The sequence below is a fragment of the Anarhichas minor genome, unplaced genomic scaffold, assembly GCF_050575085.1.
Source record: "Anarhichas minor isolate MPS153535 unplaced genomic scaffold, ASM5057508v1 ptg000017l, whole genome shotgun sequence".
Lineage (NCBI taxonomy): Eukaryota > Metazoa > Chordata > Actinopteri > Perciformes > Anarhichadidae > Anarhichas > Anarhichas minor.
In genome coordinates, this window is record NW_027466463.1 from 17395772 (window position 1) to 17407140 (window position 11369).

Sequence of the window (11369 nt, forward strand, 5' to 3'; positions counted from 1 at the left end):
ACAACAGTCACCAGCGGGAACGCGCACCGAGTCAGGACAGGAGGAGATAGCGTGCGGGAGCGCGCAAAAACGCCCCTTTGAGGAGTTTTATATATGCCGGAATGTTTGTGGCACGAGTGTTAAACAGATATACGTATTCAATGTGTTGTAATATCATTTTAATTTTGACATGCTTCATTGTTTTAAGTGTTGCTCCATTAGTTTATTAAACTACAGCACTGCCACCTAGTGGTCAACTGAGACAATTACAGAAGACAATTCATGGACCGAGTCTAATTCATGTCACATTGTAGCTACTTTTATCTTCCCCACCTGTAAAATAAACAGGTGGTCATTATATATGGGGCTGTCTTCACATCTGTGGACACTTTGTAACTACACTAGTGAAATCAAACCAGTGCTGGTTTTCATCCCATTGACTGGTCACTTCATACATTCTGTAATCTCTGGTTTTATTATGGAAACCCAGTTAGGAGTGAGCGTTTCCTGGGGTTTTAGTAACACGTTTGTGTGACGCAACACCAGGGCAGAAACATTTTTATAAGTGTATTGTCCTTGCTATACAATGTATGAATATTCAGATGCATCTTAGACCTAATTTAAGTTTTTAAATAGACGCAGAGTTAACAGAGTTGCAGATGTTCCTATTAATTTGCTGCACAAATGAACAAATACATTTACTTGCGAGGCATTTCTGGAAAATCAAGTATTCAGTCAACTTTTTCTAATTTAACATTTACTGCTCAAAGCCTCATAATTCACCAGTGGTGATATAAGTACATATATGTACTTAATGGACATTTGATTATAGAGTGAGATGTGACATAAGGCACGGTAAAGACGTTTTAGGTAAGAGTCAAGAGACATCTTTCATAACACATTGTGGATATATTTTAACGCGTCTAAGGAATGGAGGATGTTCTCTTAACACACTTTATTAAAACTAAATTCTGACATCTCGTGGGAAGATGTCAAAACACCACATGTGACCTATAATATTTTAACAAGCAGGAACACTATACCCAGGACGTTGATATTAATGCAACATGATGCAATTCAGTTTTACAAATCCATCATGTCTGCATTACGGCATTCAATACAGCGGACACAAAACCACAGAGAAATTACTAGTTTTTTTCCAATTTTTATTACAATTATCTGTACATCACGGATTTACTTGAGCTCCTTCACAGCCAGACCTGCAAACACAAAGACGACAGATTAGAAAATATTCACTGGAGTAAAACATCACACCAGCAAAGACAGGAACTCATTTTCCTGTTGTGATTATTCCTTCAACGTGTTTGAAGGAATGTGTCATGAATACCCACTGATGACCACAGTTGAGAATCCGTTGTGGAAATTCAATTACCACAAACACTAAACATTCCCTTCATTGAAAATCTAACAAACATACAGAGACCGGCTTCTGCAGTTACCTTTAAAAATAGTTGCCAGCCATAATTAAGTTGATAGAAATCTTTTAACGAGGAGGCTACTATGGAGGATTAGTGTCAAATTACTTTAAAAGCAACTGAATGCACACAACTAGCCACATAACACAACCTAATTAGTAATCATAGTAGTCCGTCCAATTATATTTCCATCACAGCTTGGCAGATCTCCACAGAAGACAGACGCAACAGAATGTTTTATTTGCACAACTTTGTGGTTTTTGTTTGACTAGAACTATGTCATCAGAAGCACAATTTCTGAGCTCATTGGCTTAAAATGTTCACTATTTTCATACTCTTCATTGGTCACGAGCACATTCAGATTGACAGAATGAAAAACCCACATGCACCGAGTTCAGACACAGGTGACCGTCGGATGCAAAAATCATTAAGTAGATCATAACGGCAATATTTAATTGGTCAACTAGGCCTATATACAGACGTGGGCGTCAACTGCTAACTCCGCAAAAAAGGTGATTCATCAGGCTACACACCCAAACATCTCCTCCTTTGTATCATAGACCTGTAGTCATTATTAAATGTGTATACCGTTCCTCTTAATCATGATTTATTCTGACTCTTGCTCCTGCACAAAGTTCAGTGGTCATCAGCACCGAGACTTTCAAATATAACATAAACCAACGTGGCAAGTTTTCACAACCAAGTTACAGTTTAAAATCCTCCATTAGAACCCATCATCTATCCCCAAGGACTTTTCCTATTTAAAATACTACAAAACCCAGTTTATACTGTAAACAACTACAGTTTTATACAAATATTTCTACAAAGTATGCACTGGTTATGTTCCTTAAGCCCAATAAACACATTGAATCAGCCTTGTTTACATCAGTCTGACTTATTGTATTATTAGCACATTCTTTCCTTTTACACAGCATCGCTACCAGGATAACCTTCCTCTGCTGTCAACAGTTGTATCACGCTATGCCTGTGATGGTCACATGCATGTGCATCCTTGTGCACATGCATGTTAAACAAAACACTCGTACAAACGTGTTCTAAGTCAGTAGTGGTTCAATACTCCACAAAGTATCTTTAATCAGACCCAGGGACGATGCAACCTTAAAAACTTAACAATCTAAGTCAAATGTACATTATTAATATATTCAATGTCATTGACTACTATTTCACTATTTCTATGTTTGGGCAGAGACTGCATTTTCCAGATGTGTTGCATTTGCTTCACAAGCCGACATCTCGTCAACAACACCTGAAACTAAATAAAAACAGAAAGAAGAACACTGACCTGGGGGCAGGGACTGCTTGAGCTTCTCCGCCTTCTCCTTGTCTGTGATGACCAGGGTGTACAGGTACCTGCTGCAGCGCACCTTGAACTTTACATTGTCCTTGTTCTTCTTGATCTTTACGGCTGAAGGAAGACAAACGAGACAGTCCAGATCAAACTCAACAGGAAAATTAGCGTTGATTAAAATCACAATGAGTGTTTGAACAATTTCCAAAACCGACTGTACTAATGATTAATTTTGCAGGCCAATCATTTCGGAATCATTTCCCACATCTGCTGAACACGCATGAAAATTGGAACTAGGAAGAATCCGTAAAAAGAAAAGTACCATTCAAGACAAAGAAAGCTAACAGTTTATTGTTATCCTCAACATATATTAACGTGTTTGGTTGCCTTTCACATTTTGGCATGTTCAGCTGACCTGCTGTGGACGACTCCAGGTTACACTTGCAAATATTTAAAATACATTTGAAGAATTAAATAACACCATCTACGTCCTCTGTAAGGAAGAGTCAATTAGGAAGGACATGTCTGGGCTGTTTTACTTGAACAAAGCTCAGGTGTACAGTTTAATATCTTGCAGTGGCAAAACTGCAAGTTGTCGCCTGTCCATCCACCTTGTAGTTAAATGGGCTTACGTGTATACATTAAGTAAACTGTCATTTACAACTAGTACAGAGAGGTTGGACTGTCAACTTACACTTGGCATCCTTCCTCCTGGCTGTCAGCAGGAAATCTTTGATTTCTTCAATTTTGCGAGGCTACAAATGAAGATCAGAGAAAGCACAGTTATTCTGGAGGGCAACAAAATCCACAGATTGAGAATTAACAACAAAGTGATGTTAGGGGACCGGTGGAACTGATGTTTCTGCTAGAAATCGAAACCCAGCACTAGGTCCATCGTTACTCTAGCAAGACTTTAAAAGCATCACGAGCACATCAGCCTGAGATGTTTGCATATCTTGCTGACGGTAAAACAGGACTTTTATTCAAAGTCTCACTAGTAACTGATCCTGGGCACCCATGGCTAGTGACGTTGAAGCCTACATCAGTTAGCTAACATCTTTAGCATAGTAGTTTTAAGAGTATTTACCTCCGGAACAAAGTGGCAGTTTCATATTAGTTCGGAACTGCTAGAGCTAACATATTTAGCTAGCCTAGTAGTTTAACGAGGACATGCCATTCTTGTGAGACAGGTTGTAGACGGTTGGCCCAAGCGAGCAGCAACATGCTAATGCTAATCACAATTGCTAGCCGCTTTATAACGTGACGCTTTATATATAGATCAGCACAAACACATCCCACGTCGAGCCATGTCCACGGGAACAATATTCAACATTTGCAGGTATGCAGACGTAGCTCTTCCAAGTAGTTTAATGAGAAGTAGTCCTTACCATGCTGCCGTGTCAGCGGACTGAACGCTGCGGAATGGCAGAAAAAGATGGAGTCAGTTCATCGGTTATAACAACGGGGGAAAAAGTGTTGGAAAGCAAATAAGTATCTGGTCATCTTGCTCCTACATTGATTATGTGTAAATTAGCAGGACCGAGGATATGATTATTAGTATTAAAGAGGATGGATGATGATATAAATTGTGATTTCGTTTATGTGTAAATGTTGCACTCACTCAGTTTGCCAGAGAGGGGATGAAAAGGGGTGGAACTTCCGGTTATGGAGGAATTTATACAACACTACGGCAAGTACAGAGAGACAATGTTAAGAAAGAAAAAATGCGATTTACCCGTTCTTGTTTGTAAGGTCAAATATAAAGTGTGTTAAGGTCTACCGATATTAGAACTTAGTCTATTCAAAATAGGTGTTAACTATTGCACCTCTGTACTGTAAGCTAATGTCTATGCTGATGTGGATATTTTATACACTCTATTTTTTTGTAATGGGAAAGCAGTGTTTGGCTTTATGGCTTTTACACAGACAAAAGAAGAAAACAAAACAGATTAGGAAACTGACTGAATTGTGATTATGCCAAAAGGCTACTTTAAGATTATACTAAAGTAACTCAACCTATTCAAAGAAAAGTTTTCAAATTAAATGTTGCCTTTCTTTGCCCAAAGAAGTTGTCTACCTTCTGTGTGGCGCTTTTGTCGTCCTCCAATTCATTACATTGTTTTTCATCAAGCTCTACCAGTGAAGCAACAATAGGCCATGGACGGTTTCCTGTTCCTCTACCTCAGTGAGTGATCATAAAACCTCACGCGCCCTTTCTTCTGGCCATGTAAGCTGCTGGTGACAGCTGCTGGGAGAACAGTTTGACACTGACTGCAGTAATGGATGCACTAGTGTGAATCAATCCCTTGCCCTGCACTGAGGTCTTTGGAAAGTAACTCTGGACAAAGTGTATTTTCACTGAATGTTAAAGGAATTAACCCTTCCAAACTGATTCCATATTGGCTCCAAAATACTGAGGCTCCCCTGTGGAGCTGGTGCGCCACCCTATGGTGACTTGAAGCAAAACTTAATTTTATTTGGGCACAAGAGATAAAACTTTGTAGCATTTCACAAGAAAAGGCATGAATTAAAGAAAATTCAGGGAATCCCTTTTTTATGTGTAGCTGTTTTTATTTCATATTTACTATATTGAATTTGTGACTCCCGGCCGACTTTGTGTGGAAGCACTGATGGTCTGTTTCAAAGCCTTCTCCACACTGTCAGGAACATGATTCTGCTGGAAAACTAACTAAATCACTGTAAAAGCAGATATGTTTTTGGCCAAAAGCAGTTTAATTTCAGATGTAGTGAGTGAAAAAGGGCAGCACATCAGAATCAGCCTTAAAAAATCTATCATGGGCAATTTCTGTAAACTCCTGCTCAGGTCAGATAATCTACAAGATTCCCAAAAAAAAAGCCCCACCTGCTGGCAACAGAAAAAACAAAGTGGGAAAAAGGTCATTTAGAAATGTATATAATTTTGGATTAATGCATGACATAAAAAAACACCTATTGTTATTTAATGATTTTGACAATGTAAGGTCAGTGGCTGAATCTAATAGATTCAAAATGGTGTTATATTGTGTTTGGCTCCCAAAGTATTTGAAAGCAGGTGATTCAAATGTGATGCCACTTGGGGCTGATTTCCTGTTGCACAGCTGCAATTTGATTGGCTAATTGAAAAGTAGCGTTGCCTGCACTTGCTCTTAGTTTGCAGAAGTCATTATATATTTTAAAGTAGGCTAACTGTCATCACCGTGAACTGTGTGGATTATCTTCTATACTGCACGAGAAAAATGTAAGACTTAACACCTCGATACCCACCAGCCACCAGACACTGTTATAAACCAAACCTCTGGTAAAATTAATGCGGAGTGGTAAAGTGGCTAATTGCTAACGCTATCTTGTCGGAGAAGATGCTCTATCGCTTCCCCTGTGTGTTGATCGGATTCGTGATGGTGACCTGGTCAAGACCTGGCTGTCAGCATCTCAAACATCTTTTATGAGACGATTCCCAGACATGAAAGCAGCAGGACAGCGGCGGTACAAACGGGGGAATTGAGCAGTACAAGTTGAGGAGGTATGTGCCCCGTTAGGTTATCACCTGCATGATAGGTTGAATGTCTTTTACATCTGTGCAAAGTTGTTGCCCACCATTTTTTTTCCACCCAAAAACACAACTGATAGGCCTAAATACAGTGCTTCAAGTAAAAATATGCAGCAGAAGAGGGTATAAACCACTGAGCCGGTTCAAAAGTCAATTAAAGCTCCTCGCCTATGGACAACAAAACCTCTTCGGAAGTGGCACCTCCAAAAAGTGGGTCTTGCCAGGAAGGCAAAGGTGAAAGGAAACGTCAAGTCGTATTAAAACGCTTTCATGATTTTATTCACTCAGCAGACGGGGTGTCGGTGCTCCAGGTTTCTCAAGCAAACCCAAGGTCAGACTGCCTCTGGGTGACGCAACATTCCTGTTTTAAGAAGATAAAGCAGCCAAAGTAAGCTGAATTCAGTCCATTTTACTAAGTGGGTTTGACTCGTGAAATGGTTGATGTGCTATGTGAAATTAAGCATCCATCTATCCATGTTTTTCTCTTCTTAAACTGAGTTAAAGTACAAAGAGGCTGTAAGCCCAGAGGCCCAATTTGTTTCCTGCAAGACTGCTTGTGTTATTTGTTTTACTTGTATACATTTTGTCAGGTATTTATTTTTGTTCCCAGACTAACCGTAATTTATGGTGCCTCAAAGAAAGCTAAAAGATTCGCCTGAGACGCCTCTGAGACACACACGCACACACACATGCACACGCACACACACACATCCAAACCCGCTGACTTATGGGTTCAATTATCTTTTACAGTCAAGACAGATAAATCCAAACGGTGCTAGAGTAATAAGCCTTTAAGTACATAAATGGCTCACACTGAAGGTATTCCCATCTATTATCCCCACTTCTTGACAAAAAAAATAATTCGATATATATCTGCAACAGCAGAGCACAATTAATGGGCCAATCCTACGAGATGGTGAAACACATTTCTGCTCGGTGGGTGTCGGTTTCCTTTTCCTTTTCTTTGGCTTCTGGTAATTTCTTGCACATACACTTTGTTTTTGGAGGAAAAGGTTGTTGCTCAGGAAATGGCAATGCACTCGCTGCACTATTGAATACAGATTCCAGTATAGATGTTTCTCCTGGAACCGAGTTCGTTAACGAGCCCCATCAGCCGAAGACCGCTTTCAGTATTCACGTTTCAAACACGACAGGCGAGCTTTGTCAATAATTTACACCGGGAGCTCCGCGCGAGCCGAGCACATTTGGTCGTTAAAGTTTTGAGTGACACCTCGGTCCATTTCCGCGGAGATCCACCTTGACACGGCATTAATTCATAAAGACAGGAGACATCAGATCAGTCGTTTTTAATCAACCTGCTGTCTACGTGTCCACAGGCCATCTTCACCCCCAGATGCTCAATCAGCGCTCGCGCTATCGGACACGTTTCACTCCGAGTTTTTAAATTTTCAGCAGCCTCTTGTCAATCACGGTGAAAGGTGGAGTGCGGTTTCTGTCGGTAATTGTTCAGGGTTTTGGAGGAGGCCTCTGTTATCTCCTGCATCACAAGCTAGAAACACACTGAGATGTTTTCATGCTGTCATCCCTTGTTGCTCTGTGTGCCTTGTTTTACAATTTTGAACCGTGTTTCTCACCACATCAGGGACTAGAATTAACAGTTTAGTAGCCCTACTGCTTGCAGCTCTATATTTTTTGTCCAACTGACTTTCAGTCACAGGGCTCCTTGGCACAGCTGAGGGGACGTGAAGGCAACTCTTAGCTTCAGTAAAAGGACGCTGGATCGTTACTCCATTCTTTAAGATGGAGAAAGATGTCCTCCATCACTGCTCAAAGACTGAGGTATGATGGAACTGCAGGGTTTCATTGTTATAGGATTGTATGGACAATATGAAATCTGATTTCAGAGATGGATAGTGAGGAGCTCATAGGCTACATCATAAAATATAAAATCAACATGGCGAATATCTTTATACATAACCATGTTTAGTTCTTATTGGTTTTACTTTTCTTCTTGTCTGGGGTCCAACAGATATTGGTGTTGGAGAATATTTAGTGACATATTTGCAACAAACGAGCTTGATGAATACAGAAATGACCAAAAACCAATGTTATTATAAGAATAAAGAAATATTTCATGTTTAATAAAGTTAGATATGGTTTAAGCGTAAACCAATATATTCCTTCAGTTTGCCAAGATGTCATTTACAGGCAAAGAAATGGACACTAAATAGTTATGTTACTTATGTTTGGGGTCAGTCGGATATGTCAATGAGAACAAAACTCCAATAACACAAATTGTTATTGGACGGGTTTTGCTGCGTAAAAGTACTTTTTACAATAATTGTATTTAACCATGTTTAACTGCTGGGGTGTCTGTGACCCCAAAAAGACGAAAAGCGTCATGTTTAGAAGCAATTCTGATAAAATTAGGAAAAGTCATGATGTATCAAGCTGATAAAGCAATGCTGAGTATGCTTTTTTTGAGTTGTTACACAGGCCCCATGTTGATTATATCTTATTAATTCATGTATGTGAGGGTGTGCTTTTTCAGTACCTCTCCTATAGTTATATTGTTATTTGTTGTCTTTATTGAGTGTCTGAGAGGGATGGATGTATTTCAGTAATAGTGCACGGGGAGGATCAGCTCAGCCTCACAGATTACAACAAATGACCATGCTCTGTTTAACTAAAGCTCCTCTGCACCGGCATGATCGTTATTCCATTTGCTCGCACAGAAACGGACGTGCTCCTCCGTGCCGAGCTCTTTGTAGAAACCCAGCGTGGTTCTAAATACACATTTCTCACACTTGCAGCTCTGCTCTCCTGGCAGAAGAGGGCAGCGGGTAACCGCTGAAACGGGTTTCGGACCGTGTCTCATCCTCCCCGTGACGACGGGAGACGCTGTGTATCAAGGAATGGACTCCACTAGTCACCAGCTCTCATCGCTCTGGAAAAAGGGAGTGATCACAGGGCTGGAATTAATGCAGGACGAAAACAAACACAATTTGATGTCATTTAAATAGATCCCATATAATCAGGCTCAAGCCCTAAAATCCTCTATAACATGGGATCTTTGGCCAAAAACACGCTAAGACTCTTCTTGTGAATACAACTAAGCTGTTTCAGCCTCAAGATATTTGTGTCTTTAGAGATATGGACGTTTTTTCTGCCTTTCTTATTATTTGTGTTTACAAAAGATGGATTTGTTGAGCCTCGGGCAACTGCTAATTTATTTATTTGTGATTTAATTTATTCTGCACGGAAAACTCATTTGAAGTCCTTTCATTTTTGAACACACCTGGTATTAAAACAGTACGCCAAAGAAAAGATAATCCCCCTTTTTTATGTTTAGTTAGTAAAGACACGTAGAGCGTGGATGATGGAGCCGTAGACATTATGGGTCGTGACACATCCTTTCTGCCTGCGGGGCCTGTGTGGTTGACAGTAGAAGCGACTCTACCTGAGAGCTAATGCAGCACCAGGTGTCTGTTATTAATCACGACTTGATCTACGCATGAAAGGCAACAAAAGATCCAACAAAATAGTTTATTGAGCCGCCATTATTGGATTTCCTTCGGTCATGAAGTCTGTTTTAAACATCTAGCACTGTAAAATAGAGCAGAGGTGGTAGCGTGTATGTAAAGGATTAACTGTACCTAAAAAGTTGTTATTCACTGCAGGAAACCACCTCCAGTGATAATGTGGGAGGAAACACAAAGGCTTAAAAGTTGACGTGAAATTGAAATGAATTTCGGTGTCATTGAAGTTGTGTTCAAGTACGCCCGTCATTAGGAATGCAAGGGGAGAGTGCTTCAAAATCCTCTCTACCGCACCGCCTCCCTAATCTCCCTGATTATTGATCAGATTGATTTGTCAAGTATTGATCCCTTTTCCGGCAGCCTTATCAGAGGCAAACTTAAAGTACATCTGCAGACGAGAGGAGATTATTCGCGAGTCTGAGGGTTTACCCTGACAGAATCTCAATGTGGATATACTAAGACTTGTCAGAGTTGCCACAAACTGTTGAGAAAGTTTACTGTATGTTCTAAATGATGACCCGAGGAGCAATGTCGGCTTTCCTTACGACTCGCTGCCGTTCAGGCCCGTTCAGTTAGAAAGAAAAACAGAATAGAACAGAGAAGAGGAGGAGGAGGAGGAGGAAGACAGTTTGGCCAAACAGTTATGAGCATTTTGCAGATATCATGCTGCATTGAGAGCTTTTACAGACAAGGTTACAGAGGTTAGAGCGGGGCTCAACACTAACTTTTAAAAGCGTTTGGCTGGCAACCAGACATCAACTTTTACTAACGATGGCTGGCGTTTTTAGTCACCTTATATTTTGAGCTGGTAAGATGCTATGCAGCCATTCGTCAGCTTAATAATGAAAATCTCGTGAATGGCGTTGATCATCGGCTCGTCAATGGTCTCATCATGTCGTTGAGCTGCCAGCTTGAGTGGCTTTTAGCTCCAGTGCTCGTCGTGGTTCTTTGTCAAATTTGCACTTTCATTTGTGATGTTGACGGTTCAGTCAAACTTCAAACCCCACAGTCAAGCAACTTCATTTGCTTCGCCATCGTCTCTAACAGAGTAAATGCACCAACGCACGTGCAGCGTTTTCTGGCTATGGTTATGGATGTCAACAGTTTAATTAATAATTGGTTAACCACGGAGAGCATTTTTCACCGGCTATGCATGTTTTTTATTTTTTTACAGTCTGTTATGTTAATTTAACATAGCCGCTGAAAGGAAGCTTTAGCGAGCTGTGTCCCTCTCAAAGCGAATTAAAGAGCAGGCTCGAAAACAGACGAATGAGTATTTGAAGCGTTTCAATTCAGAAGCAATGCGTCATCTGATCGGCCTTTATAGACCACCTATCACACTGTTCAGAACGTATGTTCCGATTGATCGGAACACCCAAGACCTGATCAAAGAAGGACAAACTTCAACAAAACCTTTACGACACAAAATATTAAAATTGGATGGATATAGCGCTTCAATGTGGCGCCAAAGCTCAATGAGTCAAAAGAGCGCCTCTTGTATGAACAGAAACTGACATCCCTAGTTTCGGTTCTGAAATGGAGAAGTTGAAGGTTTCAGCAAATGTTTCGCAGTAGGAAAATACAAATGTTAGAACTGA

General features: G+C 40.4%; 1 protein-coding gene across 1 annotated transcript; it reads right to left on the reverse strand.

The window, feature by feature from the left end:
* Nucleotides 1–604: 604 nt before the first annotated feature.
* Nucleotides 605–4432, reverse strand: rpl38 (ribosomal protein L38). Its single transcript, XM_076094048.1, has 5 exons — nucleotides 4346–4432; nucleotides 4113–4139; nucleotides 3419–3479; nucleotides 2719–2841; nucleotides 605–1199 (listed from the first exon to the last, which is right to left on the reverse strand). Exons 2-5 carry the CDS (start codon nucleotides 4113–4115, stop codon nucleotides 1174–1176), a joined length of 213 nt encoding a protein of 70 aa, XP_075950163.1. The 5' UTR covers nucleotides 4116–4139; nucleotides 4346–4432; the 3' UTR covers nucleotides 605–1173.
* Nucleotides 4433–11369: the final 6937 nt, after the last annotated feature.